The sequence below is a fragment of the Neovison vison genome, chromosome 13 (genome assembly GCF_020171115.1).
Source record: "Neovison vison isolate M4711 chromosome 13, ASM_NN_V1, whole genome shotgun sequence".
Classification (NCBI taxonomy): domain Eukaryota; kingdom Metazoa; phylum Chordata; class Mammalia; order Carnivora; family Mustelidae; genus Neogale; species Neogale vison.
The window spans coordinates 43191228-43214582 of NC_058103.1; the positions used below are offsets into that span (position 1 = coordinate 43191228).

The 23355-nt window shown below is 38.1% G+C and overlaps 1 protein-coding gene across 2 annotated transcripts in view; it reads right to left on the reverse strand.

Moving 5' to 3' along the window:
• Positions 1 to 23355, reverse strand: part of TMEM260 (transmembrane protein 260) — a 68523-nt gene that overhangs the window by 33458 nt on the left and 11710 nt on the right. For both annotated transcript variants that reach the window (XM_044232457.1, XM_044232456.1), the window contains exons 4-5: positions 12036 to 12213; positions 10842 to 10955 (exon numbers count right to left, since the gene is read on the reverse strand). In XM_044232457.1, the coding sequence (XP_044088392.1) occupies positions 10842 to 10955; positions 12036 to 12213 (292 nt within the window). The remainder of the gene's footprint in view (positions 1 to 10841; positions 10956 to 12035; positions 12214 to 23355) is intronic.

Sequence of the window (23355 nt, forward strand, 5' to 3'; positions counted from 1 at the left end):
ACAAAAAAAACCCCCACAATTTCAAATAGTGGTTGCTTTAGTAATTGGGAAAAGGGATCTCTTACAAATATGATAACTGGAAATTGCTTACTTTTCCTTTATAAAAAAGGGAAAATTCATACGTATACAAGGGAAAATTCATATGATACAAGAACCAAGGTTCACATTCACCTGAGAGAACAAGCAGTTGACTTATATTAACATTTTCAAATAAACACTCTTCATTGAAAGTGGAGTGTTTTTGCTATAGGACTGATTTCACTTGTTATTTCTAAAGGGGTAATGAGATGCATAAAAATAATGGCATGAAGGGAGTATAAGAAATAACTGATCGAGGAATATGGCTTTGCTCTTCTTAAAAGTAGTTTTGAAAAAAGCAAATGTTCACATTTTGACATTCTCTGAATGTTCTAAAGTATGATTTAGAGTGGCATGATGCACCTGCCGGAGATTTTCCTTTTGTACGAGAAATCAACAGAGAGAAGATTACATGAGAGCTTTCTCAGAGACTGAAGGAGAGTGGCTCTGAGTCTGAGCTGTACATACATGAGAATCACCTGCAGAGCTTTTTAAAAATAAAAATGTCTGGGCCTCACCCCAGACCAATTAAATGGGAACTATTCTGGAGTGGGGTCAGCGTAAATATACATATATATAAAGATATATGTATGTATGTAAGATTTTATTTATTTATTTGACAGACAGAGATCACAAGTAGACAGAGAGGCAGGCAGAGAGAGGGGGGAAGCAGGCTCCCCGCTGAGCAGAGAGCCCGATGCGGGGCTCGATCCCAGGACCCTGGCTGGGATCATGACCTGAGCTGAAGGCAGAGGCTTTAACCCACTGAGCCACCCAGGTGCCCCTTTTTCCTCCCTTTTTTTTTTTTTTTTTTTTAAAGATTTTCTTTATTTGACAGAGAGAGACACAGTGAGAGAGGGAACACAAGCAGGGGGAGTGGGAGAGGGAGAAGCAGGCTCCCCGCTGAACAAGGAGCCCAATGAGGGGCTCAATCCCAGGACCCCGAAACCAAGGGCAGAGTCTTAACCCACTGAACCACCCAGGTGCCCCCGACTCAGGACTTCTTACTCTGCCTCAAGTCATCTGACCAGAGAGATCCAACCCTGTCACTTCATTGGTAGGCCTTATTTTTTAGCCTCTGCTATTTAGCGAACATGAAATGTCCTTTGAAGAGTCATACCTGCCCACATTTCATCATTCATCAGCTGCTGACCTAAGCACAAAATAAACAGGCCCTCAGACCAGCCTCCTAACTCGTCCACTCTGAGTCTTCCGTGTTTGATACAAAGCACATGGATCTTCTTTCCATTAACTAACGCAAAATATTTACTTTTTAAATTCTTGTCAGTCAGCCAATTGCACCTCTCTGTTATCCGAATGCACCTGCTCTGATGTCAGAAGCCTGTCTAGGAGTAAGGACATCAGGACGGCAACACAGATCATTCCTGACTTCAGTCTTCCTCACAGAAAGACCAGTTAGTGACTATCTACAGACAAGACATCACGGAATCACTCCTCTCCCACACCAGCCCAGCTCGGCACTAACAGCCCTCCCCCAGGGGTAATGGTTTTTCTAGTGGCAAAGGAGTCCAAGGCAGACATCCAGCTCCCCCAGCACGGCAGCACACTTCCCAAGAGGCTCATTCGGTTCTCACCTCTTGACTACCATGGTGGAAAGGAGTCAGCTGGGCTCAACTACTGTGGATCATGCGGACAGAAGGCGAGCAGGGTTTTCAGCAACCAGCGCTCAGATCTGGAGGACGGGGTTCCCGCTTGCAGCTGGGCCAAGCAGAGATCCTAGCCAAGCCCCGAGTCTGTCTGTAGAGCTGAGCCAGGAGCTGATCCCACCCTCAACTAATTCTGATTTACTTGATCTGGGGCATACTTTAACATAATAAAGTCCACATGTGACAAGTTCATAGCTATCATACTTAATGGTAAAAGACTGAAAACTTCCCTCCCAAGATCAGGAATAAGACAAGGGTGCCCGCCCAAGTCCTGTTCAACACAGTCCTAGAAATCCTAGTCAGAGTATTCAGGCAAGAAAAATAAAAGGCATCCAAATCAGAAAAGAAGAAGTAAAACTGTCTCTATTTGCAGATGACATGATCTTATATAGAGAAAATCCTAGACTCTACCAAAAACCTGTTAGATTAGTAAAGGAATTCAGTAATTAATTTTATTAATGCCAAAATTAGTCATGTTTCCACACACTAACAATATAACTATAAACTCTGAAAAAAAGGAAAATGATCTCATTTACAATAACATCAAAACCAATAAAATATGTAATAATAAATTTAACCAAGGAGGTGAAAAATCCGTACACTGAAAACACAAAGGCACTAATGAAAGAAAATGACGAAGATACAAATAAATGGAAAGATACCCCTTGTTCACGAACTGGAAGAATCACTATTTTTAAATGTCCGTATTATGCAAAGCCATCTATAGACTCAATGAAACCCCTATCAAGCCTCCAGTGGCATTTCTAACAGAAATAGAAAATCAAATCCTAAAATTTGTATGGGAGCAAAAAAGACCCCAAATAGCCAAACTAATCTTGCAAAAGAGGACTGAAGCTGGAGGCGTGACACTTCCTATGTCAAAGCACATTGTCAACCTATTGTCATCAAGAGTTCAAGATGGCAGGGTAGAAAGATTCTGAACTCCCTCCCCCAGACACAACAAATCTACAAAGACATGGAGACTATCTGAACAAGAGCCTCCACAACCAAGAATAAAAGGGCCACGTGAACATGTGTGGACGAAGTACAGACACGGTCTCACCGAAGCCCCACCCCAATGCTGCAACCCACAGTCAGGAGGGGGTCTTATAAATAAAGGACTTCTCCCTGAGGAGCAAGAGGTTTATGCCTCCAAATAAGGCACCCCAACCTTTGGGTCCTGCACCAGAGAGATGATCTCCCACCAAATGTCTGGCTTTGAAAGCCTACAGGTCAAATGTTCAGGAAAATTATAGTGCTGTAGGGGACAGGGACTGTGCTCTTAAGGACTCACAGACAGACTCACTCGCCGCAGAACCTGGTACAGAAGCAGCAGTCTGGAAAGTGCTAGACTGTAAGTGAAGAAGATTCATTTGCTAATCTTAAAATGTCTGTTGTAAGGGCAGAAGCCTGGTAGAACTCTCTCTGGGGACAGAGATGCTGGAGGGTGCCATTTCTGGCGTTCTTCCTCTATCTTGCTAGTGCCAGTGAGTGCGCCCAGTCCTGTGTGCCACTCCATCGCAGCTCTGCCAACTCCAGCCACGCAAATGCCCGACCTCACATACCACTCCACCAGGGCTCCACCAAAGTCAGCCAGGGTCACAGTCTACACGGGAGATACCCCTGAAGTGCCTGGATCTGGTGGCCAAGGGGAACTGCATTTTTGAGTCCTATGCATCTAAAACAACTGGATAGACAGTTCTTGGCAGGCTACCATCTCCAAGGGACTGCACTGACAACAGACTAAAACCACCCCTGGTTTTCCCATGAAAAAATTTCAGCCTGAGGGTAGGTTTCAGGTTTACCACACATGGAAGGGCTACAGAAGTGCTCTCAGTGAACACAGGGGGAAGGATACCATCTTTGAGCTCTCAGCTGGCCTCACCGCAGCCTGCTGGCACTTCTCAGAAAGAAGCTCAAACATTCCTCAGGAACCCTGAATTTGCAACAGTCCCTAAGGGGAGATCCTCCAGATCACCTGGTCTGGAAGCTAGCAGGGTCTATGACTGCAGTCTCCCATGACTGTGTATATTTGCATACCTTGAAGATGCTGACTGAGGGGCTAGTTTCCGATCAGCCTGAAACTAGGTGCTGACTGAAATCCCTCCTTCTGGAACCCTCACAGGTCTTGACAGAAGAACTGGAACCTACCAAGAGAAACTCAGGCTGCTTAAGCAATCATAAAGGTTTGAGAGACAGGCAAGAGCTAGAGCAAAGTTAAACAGTGAGGTTCACCTCCTATGTGGGGCCACTCCTGCAAGACTGGGAGAGACAGCTATTTTACCTAATACCTAGGAACAGCCACAGAGAATCAAGCAAAATGAAGAGACAGAGGAGTTTATTTCAAACAAAAGAACAAGATAAAACCCTGGGAAAAAAATCTTAATGAAACTGAGATAAGCAATTTGCCTGACAAGAGTTAAAAGTAATGGTCAGAAAGATGCTCACCACAGAAGAATGGAGGAACACAGCAAGAGCTTCAATGAAGACAGAGAAAACATAAGACAGTACCAAACAGAAGTCACAGAACTGAAGAATACAATAACTAAACTGAAAAATACACTAGAGGAGTTCAACAGCAGACTAAATGGAGCAGACAGAATCAAATGAACTAAAACACAGGGCAATGACACTCATCCAAACCAAGCAACAGAAAGAAAAAAAATTAAAAACTGAAGACAGCTTAAGAAATTTATGGGACAATATCAAGCAGAATAACGTGTATTATAGGAGTTCCAGAAATAGAAGAGAGAATGGGGCAGAAAGCTTATTTGAAGAAACAATTGCCAAAAACTTCCCTTACCTGGGTAAGGAAACAGACAACCAGATCCAAGAAGCCCAGAATTCCAAAGAAGAGGAACCCAAAGAGACCCACTCCAAGATACATAATTAAAATGTCAAAAGTTAAGGATAGAAACAAGAGAAAAAACAACTTGTTACATAAAAGGAAATCCCCATAAGGCTATCAGCAGAAACTCTGCAGGTCAGAAGAGAATATATCCAAAGCACTGAAAGGAAAAAACTTCCAAACAAGAATACTCTACCTAGCAAAGTTATCACTCAGAGAGATAAAGAGCTTTCCAGATAAGCAAAAACTAAAGGAATTCACTGACACTAAACTAGCCTTATAAGAAATGTTAAAGGAATTTTTTAAGCTAAAAGGAAAGTGCATTAAGGCGCCTGGGTGGCTCAGTGGGTTAAGCCGCTGCCTTCGGCTCAGGTCATGATCTCAGGGTCCTGGGATCGAGTCCCACATCGGGCTCTCTGCTCAGCAGGGAGCCTGCTTCCTCCTCTCTTTCTCTGCCTGCCTCTCTGCCTACTTGTGATCTCTCACTCTCTGTCAAATAAATAAATAAATAATCTTTAAAAAAAAATAAAATAAAAAGAAAAAAATTAAAAAAATATCCCTGGTAAAGATAAACATACAGTTGTGGTTTAATCACTTATAAAGCTAGTATGAAGGTGGGGCGTCTGGGTGGCTCAGTTGGTTAAGTGACTGCCTTCCGCTCAGGTCATGATCTTGGAGTCACAGAATAGAGGCCCTCATCAGGCTCCCTGCTCAGCAGGGAGTCTGCTTCTCCCTCTGACCCTCCACTTCTCTCTCTCTCTCTCTCTCACACACACAAATAAATCTTAAGAAAAAAAAAAAAAGAAAGAAAGCTAGTACGAAGGTTAAAAGATAAAAGTAGTAAAAATAACTACAGATATAGTAATTAGTTTGAGATACACAAAATAAAAAGATGTAAAGTATGACATCAATAAACCACAGGGCAAGAGGAATAAAAATATAGTTTTAGAATGCACTCAAACATAACTTGTTATCAACTTAAAATAGCTTGTTATATATATATACACAGACCATTATATACGAGCCTTATGGTAACCGTAAAGATGGACAAACGATAATGAGAAAGGACTCTAAGTGTAACACTACAGAAAATAATCAAACTGCAAGGTAAGAAATCAAGAGAAGAAAGAAACAGTGAGGAATTACAAAACAGATTAAAAGAATCAATAAAATGGCAATAAATACATAGCCATCAATTTCTTTAAATGTAAATAGGCTAAATTCTCTAATCAAAAGGCAGAAAGTGGCTGAACTAATACCATTTATCTGCTGCCTGCAAGAGACTCACTTCAGATATAAGTATATACATGGACTGAAAATGAAGGATGGAAAGATGTTTCAAGCAAATGGAAACCAAAAGAAAGCATGGCTAACTATCGTGACATCAGACAAAATAGATTTTAAAAGAAGACTATAATAACAAAGACAAGTATTACATAATGATAAAGAGGTCAATCCAGCAAAAGATATAACATTTATCAATATTTATGTACCCAATGGAGAAACACCTAAATGCATAAAGCTAATACAAACTGGCCTAAAGGAAGAAAATGACAGGAATAAAAATAATATTAGGGGACTTTAATATCTCACTTTTATCAATGGATAGATCAGCCAGACAGAAAATAATAAGGAAACATCAACCTTAAACAAGAAATTAGATGGAATAATGGAGATATATATATATAGATAGATAGATACATATACTTATGTATCTATAAACATTCTATCCAAAAGCAGCAGAATACACTTTCTTCTTTCTTTTAGGTGCACATGGAACAATCCAGGACAGATCATACATTAGGCCACAAAACATGTCTTAGTAAATTAAAGACTGAAATCCTATCAAGCTTCTTTTCTAAACACAATATGAAACTAGAAATCAATTACAAGAGGAAAACAGGAAAAGATCACAAATATGTGAAGATGAAACAAGATACTACTGAACAACCAATGGACAATGGATCAATGAAGACATCAAAAAAGAAATTAAAAAATACCTCGAGACAAATGAAAATGGAAATACAACACACTAAAAAAAAAAAAAAAAAAAAGAAAAAGAAAAAAGAAAAAGAAAAAGAAAATAAATACAACACACCAAATCAATGGGATACAGCAAAACCAGTTCTAAGAGGCAAGTCTGTAGAGAGAGTTAAAAAGAAAAATCTCAAATTAACAATCTAATTTACACCTAAAGGAACTAGAAAAATATGAACAGACAAAGCCCGAATTAGTAGAAAAAAGGAAATAATAAAGATCAGAGTGAAAAGAAATGAAGTAGAGACTTAAAAGACAATGGAGGGGTGCCTGGGTGGCTCAGTGGGTTAAAGCCTCTGCCTCCGGCTCAGGTCATGATCCCAGGGTTCTGGGATGGAGCCCCGCATCGGGCTCTCTGCTCAGCAGGGAGCCTGCTTCCTCCTCTCTCTCTCTCTGCCTGCCTCTCTGCCTACTTGTGATCTCTCTCTGTCAAATAAATAAATAAAATCTTAAAAAAAAAACAGAAAAGGACCCCAAAATAAATAAATAATAAATAATAAAAATAAATAAATAAAAATTTTTAAAAAATTACAGGCCATATCCTTCATATCCTTGGTGAACATAAATGCAAAAATCCTCAAAAAATATTAGTAAATGAATTTGACAATACATCAATACATTAAAAGGACTATACACCATGATTAAGTGGAGTTAATTCCAGGGATGCAAGGTGGTTCAACATCAGCAAATTAATCAATATGATACACATTAACAGAATGAAAGATAAAAATCACATGATCATCTCAGTAAATGCAGATAATGATTAAAAACTCTCAACGAATTTAGGTATATGGCCATTAAAAGGCCATATGTGACAAGCCCACAGCTAACATCATATTCAACAGTGAGAAGCTAAAAGCTGCTTTTCCTCTAAGATCAGGAATAAGACAAGGATGCCCACTCACTCAACATAGTATTGGAAGTCCTGGCCGGAGCAGAAAAAAAATATAAAAAGCATACAACTGGAAAGGAAGAAGCAAAATTTTCACTATTTGTAAATGACATGAATTTATATAATGAAAACCCTAAAGATTCCACCAAAAAAAAAAAAAACAAAAAAACTGTTCAAACGACGAACTGAATCCAGTAAAGTTGTTGGGTACAAAATTGATATATATAAAAAAAAAATCTGTTGCTTTTTTTTTTTTTTTTTAAGATTTTATTTATTTGACAGAGATCACAAGTAGACAGAGAGGAGGAAGCAGGCTCCCCACTGAGCAGAGAGTCTGATGCAGGGCTCAATCCCAGGACCCTGAGATCATGATCTGAGCTGAAGGCAGAGGCTTTAACCCACTGGAGCCACCCAGGTGCTGTTGACTTTTTTACACACTAGCAATGAACTATCAGAGAGAAATTAAACCAATTCTGTTTATAAGTACATCAGAAAGAATAAAATAGCTATAAATAAATTTAACCAAGGAAGTGAAAGACCTGTACACTGAAAGCTATAAGACACTGATTATAGAAATTGAAGAAGATATAAATAAATGGAAAAATATTCCATGCTCATGGATTGTTAGAATTAGTATTGTTAAAACAGCCAAAGCAATCTATAGATTCAATGCAATCTCTAACAAAATTCCACAGTCATCTTAGAGATAGAACAAACAATCCATTTGTATGAAACTACAAAGGATCCCAAATAGTCCAAGCGATTTTAAAAAAGAACAACAAAGTTGCAGGCACCATGCTTCCTGATTTCAAACTATCCTACAAAGCTACAGTATTCAAGGCAGTATGATACTGGCATGAATAATAAATAGATAAACAGATAATATATTTATTTATATTTAAATATATTTATTTATAATAAATAATAAAACAGATACATAGGGGCGCCTGGGTGGCTCAGTGGGTTAAAGCCTCTGCCTTCAGCTCAGGTCATGATCCTAGGGTCCTGGGATCGAGTCCTGCATCGGGCTCTCTGCTCAGTGGGGAGCCTGCTTCCTCCTCTCTCTCTCTGCCTGCCTCTCTGCCTACTTGTGATCTCTGTCTGTCAAATAAATAAATAAAATCTTAAAAAACAAACAAACAAACAGATACATAAATCACTGGAACATAAGAGCCCAGAAATAAACCCATGCTTATATGGTTAATTAATTTATGGCAAAGAGGCAAAAATATTCAAGCGGAAAACAAAACATGGTGTTAGAAAAACTGGACAGTCCCATGCAAAAGAATGAAAATAGACCACTGTCTTACACTGCATAAAAAAATTAACTCAAAATGGATTAGACATGATTTTAAGACCTGAAACCATCAAACTCCTAAGAGAAGACATAGAAAACAGACACACACACACACATACACACACACACACACACACACACTGGAGTGTTATTCAGACACAAAAAGAAAATCCTGCCATTTGCAACAACATGGATAAAACTTGAGGGTATTATGCTAAATGAAATGAGTCAGATAGAGAAAGACAAATACTGTATGACCTTACCTACAGTGGAACTGAAAAAAATGGAACTCCCAGAAACACAGAGCTGATTGGTGATCACTAGAGGCGTGGAGTAGGGAGTGAGGGAAATGGGTAAAAGGTGGTCAAAGTCTGCAAACTTCCAGTTATAACACGAATAAGTTCTGGGGAATGTAATGTACAGTATGGGGACTACCATACTGTACCAGATATTTGAAAGATGCTAAGAGAGTAGATCTTAGAAGTTCTCAATACACACAAGCGTACCTATGTGAGGCAATAGATGTGTTAACTAATCTCACTGTAGTGATCATTTTACCATCTCTCCATATATCAAACCGTCATGTTGTACACCTTAAACTTATACAATGTTATATGTCAACTGTATATCAATAAGCTGGCAAAAAAAAAAAAAGGAGAGAAAAAAATGAAGACTGAATAAAAAAAAATTAAAAAGCCCAGCTAAGATAACTCACAGCAGGATGTTAATGCATCCCCATCTACCCATCCATCAATCCACAAGAAAAGTATTTGGGCCTCTTTAGGTTTGCATTCTATGGGAAAGTCTTCACTGAATTACACTGTTTAAGTTATATCTCCATTATTTAAAATCAAGGGTTTATATAATAAAAGACCAGATAAAGAACTTTCTGTATATTCTACAAAACCACTGTTAGACACGACCTGTTATGCTGCTGGGTATTCTTCATGTAAGGTTGGACATGACTGACTTCACAGTACTCAGTTCCAAGAAAAAGCTGATCTTCCCTGTCAATTGTTATTTCCATTTTTTCTAACATGTAGTAATAATTTTATAACCTCCAAATTATCCTTTATGTTTTGTTGCCAGAAGCTAAAAACAAAATATATTCGAGTACAGTAAATACAATCACCTGAAGTTTTGTCGTAATTTCCCTATTTCTGTATAATAATTTTACTAAACCTGTGTTTTCTAATATAGTTCTGTCTATAGCAGCAAAGAATGAAACGAGAAACAAACACATGCAGCTGAGGTATAATAATACAAACAATACAAAGAAATAATAAGTAAAATGACTCCAGTACTGGCTTTGTATTTAAGATTGTTTTAACCTCTCGGAGCAAGACTGACAGAATAAAGGGCTTCTGTCTTTCCAAAACCTCATGTCTAACTCAGCTCCCTGCTTCTTCGGTCCATCTCATAATGACTTACACAGTATAGTAATTTTCTTACATTGCTTTGCACCACCATTTCAATCAATAATCATTTTTTCTTTAGAGGGAAAAGGAAAACTATAATCATTTTTATTCTAGAGAAATCTGTTAGGAGAAAACAGGGTTGTGATTTTCCAGAGATTTTGTTACTTGGTTCATGACAGCAGTGATGATGTCTGTTTAGTCGGGAGAGCTCAATCTCTAGCATCTAGATCGGCATTGATCGGACCCTCAACAGACAGTGGGATAAATGAATAAACTCTCATTCATACACTATCCTTTGTTTTAGGACATACAATAACACAATCAAGGAAATCCGTTATTTCGTTTTCACTCCTTTTAGCCTATTATTATCAAGGTGCTGCTCAGAATCAGTAAGAAAATTATGAATCAGACCAGCTGTCACTGCAATCAATACTGCATAATTTTTGTAAATCCTATTTTTTTTTCAGTCAATGTTGTTAGAGCCTCGGGTCATTTACACTTTATATAAAACTTAAAAAAAAATGAAAACCCCACATTTTATGCCATAAATATCAGGCCTTAACAAAATATTGTGAATTTTCATTAAAAACATCCAAAAACCTACCTTCTCTTTTAAAAGTCGGAAGAGAATCCATGGTATTATGCACAAAATATAGAGTACTATTGTATGCTGATTACATAAGCTAAGGCCACAGCAGAAAGCACCAATTTTAGCTATCTGAAAAAAAAAAAAAAATCCAAGTTAAAAATTTATCTAAAACTCTTAAGTAAGCACAATAGTAAAAAGTTATTCTTTATATGAGAACCAAGCATTTGTACCATAGGTCAGGCTCAAGTCAACTTCAGACACAGTCTCGCTTCCACAGACACTAATATTTAGCACTGCTATTTTTTTTTATAATATTGTCCATTCTCATCACATCATTGCAATGTGACCTAATATGACTGTCTTCAAAGTAAGTTTTAGAAAGTCCTGCGTGATATCTAGGTAAGTCCTACCAATAATAGGATATTGTGTAATTCCTATTAAAGTCTATAACTAAAACTCGGGCATTCGTTCCATTTTACTTTTTCTCCTATTAAATTACATAAATAAAATAGAACACTTTCGATTTAAAAACCAGGTTACGGATGCTGTTTTTGCTCTCTTTGAACATGTGCGATTTTCATAATCAGAAGAGTTTACTTTAGACCAAAAATGAACTTTAATAGCAGCATAGATCCATCTACGGGAACCATGGTGTTCTTCCATTTGTATATTCTTTAACAACAAAAGGCCATCTTTATTAAGATGGTTTGATACCTCCCATTGTACAGACTGTAAGCTCTTAGAAGACAGGGTTCCCTCACAATTCTAATGATCTTGATATTAGTGTTTGCCTTATAATTCACTGGAACCTCTTCCAAACTACTTCGTTTATACATTTGATAATTAAAAAATAAAGTACAAATTTGGACTTTTTTTGCAATTAGAGAGTAAGTCAATGTACCATAATGGTATATGATTTAAGGTGGTCAATCTAAATAAAATCTGGCATCTTACTAACACACACATACCCACACATGCACGAAACTTCTGAACTCTGGGAGAAGAGGGGAAAAAAAAAAAAAAAGCCCCATGCTTTATAAAGGCTATCATGGCACAGTAAAAGAACTCAGAATATTTTCTCTCTCAATGCGCCCAGATTACCTTAACAGTAATCAGGACAGATAAACAGCACCCAAAGTTAAAAAGAAATACAGCATCTGTCTAAAAATTAAAACAAAAAGTGATTTCACTTTGATCAAAATAGGTTACCTTTGATCTTTCTTTTGCAGTTGCTGCCTCCTCAAAATGTACAGTAAGAGCCATAAGCAGCCCCACAAACAGATTGTTTAAGCTAAAAACCTCGGCTGCAATGGACCACTGCCATGTTAGACGAGAAAACGAAAACACCCCCGCAGCAAGAATTCCTCCAGCATGTGAGCCAGAAAGCCTGCAAATACAGATAACGTGAAATCTTCTTTCCCAACAAAAAGAACCGACTTTCTTTCCCTTTTTATAAACTGTAGCAGGAGAAATTATGACAGTCGCCCAGCACTATCCCAACACATTATACGATTAATACATGACTTCGTATAATAATTTCTTCCAACAGATTTTAATTAGGAAGTCCATATATTAACTTATTAACAAACAAATGAACAAAATTCATTCAGTCTCCTATGGACTGAAGGAGGTTTAGCTCTTAGATGGAACCTCTAGGATTCCAGCCAGTTCAGAAAGCCTGAAGAGACAGTAGCTAGAGAGATAACAAACCTGTTACCCACAAATTAGAAGGATAGTCTGGTTAAGATGGAGCTACGCTGAATTGTAAGAATTAATGAAATGGCAAAACATCTACTCAGGAATACTCATTCTCACTTCCTGTGGAATGTTTGGGCCTAGGCACTTTCCACACGCCCGTACTAAAGTTTATCTCCCAGCATATGGCAAAGATGTCTTTGTCACAATATCTGATGATTTTAAGATCTTGAAAGCTAAGTCCTTAGTTTCTAGTGATTTCTTCTTTACACAGAGCTGTAGTTGAAAATGACGTATTTTTTTCAGGATAGGGATGGGACTGTGAACTTCAATAGCACAAAAAGAATCAAAAGCCACACTTGGAAATAAATTTATCAACCCCAACGCCAGTGAGAGCCAGACATTTCAAATCAATCAAATCAATCAAATCAATCAGGAATCTGGATCTCAATTCCAAGATTTGATGTGAAACTAGTAATGGGGTGGATAGAGCATATCAAAGCAAAATAACTTCCTATTTCCCCATATATCTAAAATGATTAAATATCTATTACCAAATAGGTAACAAGTGTTATGATTCAGCAAGTATTACCATGTCTGATAGTTAATGATAATATATGGCCCTAAATCACCACTTTTAAACTAAAACATATTGTTTTGGATAAAAAGCTGTGGAGTCATTCTATGCCTTTTAATCAAGCATCACAGAAAAAAAAAGTTAAAGTTCCCAATAAATGGTACCTAGCCACTAATCACCAATATTATTATCTCCATCACCCAGTTAGGTTCCTCAAAATTCCCTGAGAAGACATGCCTATTCCCAGCGCCACACCTTTGCTCATGGTGTACCCATGAACCGAATGTCTTCTCAGATTCCTTCTACTTATTCAAGCCTTACTCTTTTCTCAAATTTCTTTCTAATTCCCAGGTTTCTAGCACATCTTGGAACAGGTGTAGCATGTAGTTACCTTTAATAATTACTTCAACTTTGTTTTTAAAATGTGAACTGGAACTAAGTTTCATTTATATGGGAAGTCTTTCACTCCAACCACAGAAAGGAAACTTCATGAGTGAATGAATTAATCTTAAAGGATGAGTAACATTTTTAAAGGAATTTCTATGTTTCACCTGCCAATACTACTTTGGAAAGTCAGCATAAGATACAAGATTCCTTCCTCTACTTAAAACATAAATTAGCTTCCTTGGAAAAATGGCTGACTCCAGATCTGGGGCAGGTCAAGTACAAAATGAATCCGAAATCTCTTGTACCAAAAAGTAAGGGAGGGTTCAAAAGAGGACATGACAAAAAGGACATGGATCCAGCTTAAATGGGTCAAGTCAGGGATAATCTGAACAACAATAGTTACAGTAATAGATTATAACCCAAAGAATAAATAATCTATGAATCTAAAGTGATATAAATAAATAAACAGGGTAAGAGAAAGTCCACAGAAAGTCAACAACTAATAACTGTAGAAGAAACAATGGAATTTGGCAGCCATTATGGTAATAATGGATACCAATATTAGTGAGTAAAAGTTTTACAGAAATATGTATGTAGTCTAAAGGTATCTCCCTGTAAATAGATTAATTACAGAGGGAAAAATGGTAACTCTACAGGGGCAAACTTGGCAGATACAATCTTAACCACATGATCAAAGTTAAAGACCAGTAATGGGACAAACTTCATATACTTCCTGATCTATTCCAGTGAAAAGAACAGAGCATCATTTCTATGGTATTCTTGCCAAAATGTATTACCTGAACCTACAAACTCAATTGAAGAACATTCTACAAAATAACTGGCCGATATAGATCAAAGAAAATGTCAAGGTCTTGAAAGACAAAAACAAAAAGCAAAAGACCATGAGTCTATATGAAAGAGGCTAAAGGGAAATGACAACAGAATAAAAGGCATGATCTCGAATTCTCTTCTGCTAAACAGAGTATTACTGGAACAACTTTCAAAATCTGAATCACTTCCATAGATAACAATGTTGTATCAGTGATAATAGCCTGACTTTGAGAACTACACTGTGGATATATAAGAAAATGTGTTGTTTTTAAGAAACATACCATGAAGCGTTTAAAGGTAAAGGATAGCATCTATGCAGCTTACTCTTAAATGGTTAAAAACACCACAACACACACATACTGTTTGTGACCAGTGATATGGAGCATCTTTTCAAGGGTTTATTGGCTGTCTATAGGTCTTCCTTGAAGAAATTTATTCATATCCATTCCCTGCTTAAAAATTAGATTGTCCTCTGTATTGTAGAGTTCTTCTCAATTTCCTTTTCCTATATTTCTCTCCTGCTAAACACAGCCAGAGTCCTTTGCTTGCACCTAAGAGCCCTGGCTAAAACACATTGCCTTCCCTCTTTGCAGTTTCTATTAAGGTTTTGAGGCAACTTGAAACTGTATAAGCAAATTCTGAAAATAAATGCTGAGGAGGTCATAGCTTTGTGAAAAACAGAAGAGAGTAGTATGTCCGAGAACATAAAGTTGTGTGTGCATCCATATATAGGATATGTAGTATAGAAAACATTTTGAAGGGACACCTGAGTGGCTCAGTGGGTTGAGCCTCTGCCTTCAGCTCAGGTCATGATCCTGGGGTCTTGGGATCGAGCCCCACATCGGGCTCTCTGCTCAGCAGGGAGCCTGCCTCTCCCTCTCTCTCTGCCTACTTCTGCCTATTTGTGATTTCTCTGTCAAATAAATAAATTTTTTAAAAAAGGAAACACTTCGGAGGCTTCATCATCTTACTATTCGATGTGGAGTTTTCATGGGGCTACTGTATATAAGCTAAGTTCGTATGAACTTCATTGAACTTTACTAAACTGTGACTGTCCATTGAAACATATGTATTTTAACATACTGCCTTTAAGTTTGCTTTATGCTAAGAGTCAGAATCAATTAACATTTATGGGCCATGGAGGGGACTACGAAAACAAGGAAAATGCAAAACACCCGTTGCGGAAAAACTCCCAAGTTGAAGGATACCTACAAGGATCTGTAGGCAGCAGTAATGGCTCAGCAAAGGCTAATGAGGGGCGGGATCTGTCAGCACAGTTGTGGAAGGTCTGAAGCAGCCAGAGCTGGCTGGGAAAGGCTGGGGAGAGCCAGGTAGGACAGAAGAACAAGAGGGAAGGGAGTATGAAATAAGCCAGAGGGCGCAGGCTGGATAGGGAAGAAAGCAAAGCAGCAGGGTGCTGATGAAGGCATTAAAAGGAAGAGCAAAGGGGTCTAGGTCTCAGTCAAATGGAAGAGAAGTGCAGAGGCACTGGGGAGAAGAGTGAACTGAAAGCTAAAGTCAGGCCAGGTAGTACAAAGTGGGTTGACCCTTAATATCACTGGAACCGTTAAAGGATGGAACTGGCTTCAGTTAAACAAGACTGTTGTTGAGGGCTGCCTGTGATGGAAAATAGTTTAATAAAGCTGTTTTCAAAATCGTAAGATTTTCAGTAAAACTAAGTATTTGTCCCAAAGACAAGCAGTACAGCATACACTAGTAAGTATGCAGGGTGAGTGCTTGTAGGAAGACAGGTGTGTGGCCCAGGGCCATGACACTGTATGCATGCTATCAGGGAGGGGTGAGGGCCCACGTCAGCAGAGAGCAGAGTCTCATCTGCTAACAAGCAAAGGATGACATCAGCAGGGGTCAGCATGAGGACTTTTCTTTTTTTTTTTAAGATTTTATTTATTTGAGATTTATTTAAGATTTTATTTATTTATTTGAGAGAGACCGAGAGAGCATAAGCAGAGGGGAGGGGCAGAGGGTGAGGGAGAAGCAGACTCCCGGCTGAACGAGGAGCCCAAAGTGGGGCTCAATCCCAAGACCCTGAGATCACAACCTGAGCCAAAGTCAAGAGACTTTGTTAGTTCACCAACTGAGCCACCCAGTTGTCCCAAGCCATGAGGACTTTCTGAAGACTCCTGAGGTCTTCAATTCATTCACTGACTCTGTAGGTAGGCAATCTCACTCTACTGCGCAAGGCATATCACATTATCTGAGCTTGCTTCCTTTCACCCTAATAAGACAGAGATAAATGATAAAGACCAGCTGAAGTCAAAGATGACTTCACCAAGACAGTTCAGGATCATGGCGAGGCTCAGAATTAGCTTCCTGCTGTCCACATCTGTCGCTTCTATGCTCTGTAATCACCCTAGCATTCTATTAAAATAGCACCCAGCTGCCATCTAACTGCCCACATGGAACAGGCTCCCAGGACCTCGCTGTTGGATTGATCCCAGCCCCGAGCACACTCTACTGAGCTGGACTGGTCTCCACGTCCCTCAGGTGTTCCCTCTGGGGTTTTGGATCTTCCATCTTTGTTTTCTCTGAATGGTTCCTCTTCTTCCATCATCTCCTTTAAAGCTGGCGTTCCCAAGCTTTCACTCTGACGCAAGTCCTCTTACTCTTACATACTCCACCTGGGTGGCCTTATCCGCTATCCTGATGTCACCTGCCAAGCACAAACTGGGATAACCAAATCTCTGTCTTGCGCTACCTCCCCCTTAAGTCTTAAAGGGACACATCTCCAATGGACTGCTCTACACCTCACCACAAAGCCACTCCAACTCTCAGTGTCCAACGGACCCTTAGTATCAACATGTGCAAAGGTAATTTCTCATCCTCTTCCCCAAATGATTCCTGTTCCAGTATCCACCTAGTTTAGTTACCCAAGAAACCTAAGAGTCATCATCAAAGCTTCCGTCCCCTTCTCCCCATCATACATACCACATCCTGCCAGTTTTACCTCATAAACATTTTAAAAACTCATCCTCCTCTCCATGCATACCATCACTGCCCTACTTCAGCTGTCAGGCTCACCCCAATTCAACAGCTTTGTATGTGGTCTGCCTCCAGCCCTAGGCCCACAATTGCCACCAGAGTGAAGGACCTAAAACATATTTGATCTTGCCTTTTTCTGCCTCCAACCCCATAAGGACTCCTCTTTGATTATAAAACACACAAAGGTACACCAGGGTGATCAGTTGGTTAAGCTTCTGACTTTCGGTTTCAGCTCAGGTCATGATCTCGAGGTCGTGAGATCAAGCCCCGTGTAGGGCTCTGTGCTCAGTTGCAGAGTCCGCTTCAGATTCTCTTCCCCCTCCTTCCCCTCACACACATACTCTTTCTCTCAAATAAATAAAATCTTAAAAAGAAAAAGAAGCATATTACAAGCTCATTACAACAGAGAAGATCTTTTATGATCTGTCCACTGGCAGCTTCATTTTTTGACATAACCCATCTCATAGTTGGTGTTCTGACAACACTAAATGAGTTTTAAGTTCCTGTACTTACAAGCTCTTTCTCCTCCATCTCTGCATTTTTTTTTGCAGAAGAGGAATGCTGTTTTGCCTTTATGTGGCTGATTCCCACGGACTCTTACCAACTCAGCATAGGCATACCTTTCCAAGAAGTTTTGTTTTTTTTGTTGTTTTTGTTTTGTTTTGTTTTTAAGATTTTACTTATTTATGAGAGAGAGAGGGAGATCACCCGCGCCCATGAGCAGGGAGAGGGGTGGAGGGAGAAGCAGACTCCCTGCTGAGCAAGGAACCAATGCAGGGCTCGATCCCAGTACTCCAGGATCATGACCTGAGCCAAAGGCAGATGCTCAACTGACTGAGCAACTTGGCTGCCCCACAAGAAGTTTTTCCTAAAGTATTTTCACTAAGACCAGGGTATTCCCCTTCTCCAGAGTCTATTAAATATATTAAATGGATACTGAATAGACAGGTTTTTCTGTATTTCTAAAACTTTGCAAACCTAAGGAATAGAAATTTTTAACTGTAACCTAACCTAAACAAAGTAAGGAAAACAGATTTAGGGAACTTAAAATCCTCTAAATAATGAATGGCAAAGTCAAGAGAATTATTTTTGGACTACTGATATAGCCACTTCAGTATATTTGTGCATATTAAAAATAAGTCTGTTTCACTTCACATGTTTATGTGTGTGTGTCCCTATAAAAGCCTTTTGATTTTTGGGAAGCTAAATGTTTTTCCACCTACATATTTCAGACATACTCTATTTTTAGTTTTTAATGCTCTTGAAATAACTAAAGTATTTAATTATCTCAACCTATATCCAAGCATTTCCAAATAATGCTTTATTATAAAGTTATTTATGGAGATGCCTGGGTGGCTCAGTGGGTTAAAGCCTCTGCCTTCAGCTCAGGTTATGATATCAGGGTCCTACATCGAGCCCCACATCTGGCTCTCTGCTCAGTGGGGAGCCTGCCTCCTCCTCTCTCTCTCTCTTTCTGTCTGCCTCTCTGCCTACTTGTGATCTCTGTCAAATAAATAAAATCTTTAAAAAAAAGTTATTTATGCTATTATTTAGAATTTATTCTTTATTTTTTAAATTGCAAAAAAAAAATTTGAAAGAAATGATGGTTTGGTATTGGGATAAATGTTAACAACCAAGTCCTTTATTGGTGCTGTGCTTTACTATTATAAAAGTGGTGGCTTAGTAACAAAAGAAATTGAGGGGAAAATTAAAGGGTTCATTTTGATTTTGTTATAACATCAATTTTTGTTACATTGATTTTTTAAAAAATAAAGTGATGTCCATATGGATAGATCTTACAGAAACTAAGGAATAATAATTTCTCCACCCCATACTTTTTTTTTTTTAAGATTTGAGATTAAGAAATAGAGAGTGCGGGAGAGGGAGTGGAAGGAGAGAGAGAGTCTCAAGCAGACTCCTGGCTAATTGTGAAGCCTGAGGGTAGGGCTCAATCTTACCACAGAGGTCAGGATCTGAGCCAAGAGTTGGAGGCTTAACCAACTTAGCCACCCAGGCTTCCCTCCACCCCGTACTTTAATTCAAGTGTTTAAATATTCTTTTGACAAGAGCACAGAAATAATAATTTATTTAAATTAATTTTTATATTACTTTATTCCTTATCTATAAAATATTTGAAAGGAAATGAGAAAATACAGGTTTATAGTTATTCATACCTATTGTTTTTTGCATACTGACATGTAAATAAAGTCCTTTAGGTTCTCTCATGTTTTTCTGAAACTTCAAACAAAACACCTCAAATTTTTCATCTTATGTCTTACTGAGCCAAATATTAATGAACCACCCAATTCAATAAGTCACTGCAAGTCTGAGACAGAAGACATTAAATGTGCAGATGATTTACCTAAGTGATGCTGTAAAAATCACACTGGTGAATATGGCTGAAGGTAAATCTAATTTTTAAACTTGTTAAGCAAACAAGAATTCTGAACAAATCCTTTTATTATCTGTGTATGTGTATCTTCAAAAAGTATTTTTGTACAAATCCACAGAAAACCTAGAGCCTCCAATGAATCCATCATCCATTCTGATTGCTGGGGCCTTTGTTAGTTTATGAGACTGGCCAAACAGGATCCCTCTCTGGAAAGGGTGTTATCTGCAGAGTGAATGTTTAGCCAAGTTAGTTGTAACCTCTTTTGGCGAATAACTCTAACGAGAACACATGCTCCACAATTTTTTTTTTCCCCTGAAGAGGCTGTAACAAATATTTATAATTTGGGGGGGGGGGAGGTGAGGAGATGCAGAGTTAAATTATGTCAGTAGAAGGAAACACTATTCATATACTTTACTGCATGCAATACTGTTAAATGAATCGGTAGTCTAAATTTCTGGCTAAGTAATCTTTCTTTTAAAAACATATGGAAAGAATAGCCAATCTGACATTATTCCCAGTGTTTATTTATTTATTTATGTTATTTTATTCCTAAAGCATGGGTTTTGAATGAAACTGTTGTTCTGAACCCACAAAATGAGCTGTTTGGTATCATCCATAAGGTGAGATGTACAGACGGGCTAAAAATATAAGTAGCACCAAAATAAGGCAAAACAACAATCATCTATACTCATTGACTTGGTCTGATTTTTTTTTTCCAGATGAAACTGACATAACCAAAAACACCACTGTGATTTCAGTTGACAATCAAAGAGTCCTACTTTTCATTTTCATTTTATTCTTTTGAATAAACATGCTTATTATTTTACAAAACAACTAAGGAGTTAGGGAATTTAATTATCTACATTTAACGTGATAAAGTGGCATCTTAAAATGAGCTCCCTAAATTAAAAGATACAGATTTTTCTACCGACATCGATGAAATGACTTCAACAAAAAAGAAGAGAGAAAGTCGAATGAGGTTGTAAATAAAAATAAGAAGTCTTCTCATCAGAACTCAAGAATAAATTGCAAAATAGTCTCCACTATTTTCCATTTTAACTTAAGGACAACTTATGATGAATTAGATACAATGTAAGAAAAAGTATTTCCCATTCTCAATTTGATTCTCATAAAGCCCCATAGAAAGAGATCAAAAAAGACATTTCTTCAACTGAAATACATACGTTTAGAATCTAACCTGATTTCTAGGAGGTAACATCTTACAAGGCTATATGAAGAAATGACTGCATACTTACACCACCATTACTGTGATAATTTTATTTTATTTTTTTAAGATTTTATTTATTTATTTGACAGACAGAGATCACAAGTAGGCAGAGAGGCAGGCAGAGAGAGAGAGGTGGAAGCAGGCTCCCTGCTGAGCAGAGAGCCAGATGCAGGGCTCGATCCCAGGACCCTGGGATCATGACCTGAGCCGAAGGCAGAGGCTTTAACCCACTGAGCCACCCAGGTGCCCCGACTGTGATAATTTTAATAACACAACCACTACATTGTAAAAGAGAGCTACATGTTACTACTAACAATCAAAATCAAGTTTTTACACTGTGAAAGAGTAAATATAAATATAAGGGCTCATCTTAACAGTGTAAAGCAATCATACAGATGATTGATAACATCAAATAACCTAAAAGTCACTGAAGTTTATTTTATATAAATAAACACTCTTATGTGACACATAATATGTTTTCCAGTATTTTTGCAGTAAATAAATCTTCCTAATTGCTCTTTGCTTGAGTTAACACTGACATCATGTAGTTCCCATTCTAGTAAAGCAGTGGTTACTCAACAGGGAGAGATACACCAAGAGTATGACAGACGGTACGGGAAGGGTGGTCAAGTATTTAAAATCTCACCCAGATGACACAAATAACAAAAATTCTCCACTGAGTTAACGAATATAGGGTGAGGATTAAGATCATCCTAACAAACGTGAAGCTCAGAATTCTATGGTTAATACATAACTGCCTTCTTTTTGGTCCACGAAATCCATGAAACCTAGATAAGATTCCTAGGAAAGGTACTGATTGTGCAGGAGTTTTCTCACTGATGGAATACTCTTCATCTGTTGACACAATGGATAAATCAGGAGGTTACAATTTACACCATTGACACAGGTTTGCTATTGATGATAAGGTATATTTTTCTTTCTACTACGTGGTATTTGATTTTCATGTGTAGTCACATGTTTGTCTAACCCTCAATCAAAAGGCAAATAACAGAAAACTGAAATTCTTTCAGAACACACATTTGATGTGCCTCATAAAATTCATGGATGTGTTTGTCTTCAGTGTTCCTTGCATGCGAAGGACCCAACGTGGAGGGTACACCACCCTCCTTCTACACCGCAAACTCCTGCTGGAAGGCTGTAGAATCGAGTAGGCAGGCCACAATGCAGCCTCCAAGACTGATCATTAAATAAATGACTATTAGTGTCAACTCACTAAAAAAAAAAAGGTAATGGATTAGAGGGGAGAAGTAAGGTAAAGCAGGACACAATGTACAGCAAATCTACCACCCCCATCCTCCTGAGTGCTTATCTTTCTGGTCCTGTTTATGAAAATATATAAATGTTACCTTCTGGCTCAATCACATAATCAACACCCATATATTCATCTCTTCTGTGTACTGGGAAAAAGGTCAAACTGGGAAGCTAGCTACTGCTGAGCCTCTCTTTCCATGCTAGTTCACTCAACCTAGTGGCAGCAAAAACATAATGAGCATCTAATATGTTCCAGGCACTCTGTGGGCAAATTATAGCCAGTGACCATGTAATACACAGTAGAACCTAAACTTTCCTGTTCATTTTAAAGCTTGGACCTAATTAACATAAGTCAATCATTTAGGGCATGGTATATTAAAATAACATCGTGGAAGCCGCCACCACTGCACCTAAAAAGATATAAAACACTTACTTCTACCTTTAATAAACTTGCAAATAATCCCTTTTCCCACGTTTTATGAAAATTTACTTTCACTCCAGATAAAATCCTCCCAAGGTTTGTTCTATTTCATGAGATTCAATTCAGGTTCTGGCCTGAATTTTCAACTACATAAATACCAACTACCAGTACACTAAAGTACAAAGTGTTATTCCTGATTTTAAACCACTAAATAAAATTGGAGAAAAAACTGTAGAGTTACACACACACATACACACACACACACACACACACACACACAAAACCACCCACAAAAAAAACCCCACAACTGATGGGGAGGGAGTAAGATTATGAATAGCATCTGAAAATAAGATATAATCACACAATTCCCATTAAAATTCAGATTTATGCACTAACCAATAAATCATAAAGGTTTAGAACGATACCTTATATTATCTCATTAACTTCTACCTGATGATCCAAAAGAAAAAAACGCTGGGCTTTTTTCACCATCATACACTTTACTTTTCTACTAAGTTCTCAGGTATGCCAAATAACTCGTATAAGGAGAGGGAATTCTTCTGAAAGCACAGGCTGGTTTAAAATAACTCCCAAATTACAAACTTTCATATCTTGCTCGAAATGTTTAAAAACACAGAAGACCTCAAATAACCTTGTTCCTCAAGCTTGATAGTGTTACTCTGTGTTCAGCGGCTAACCTGAATGGTTAAAAAGTATATCCCAGCA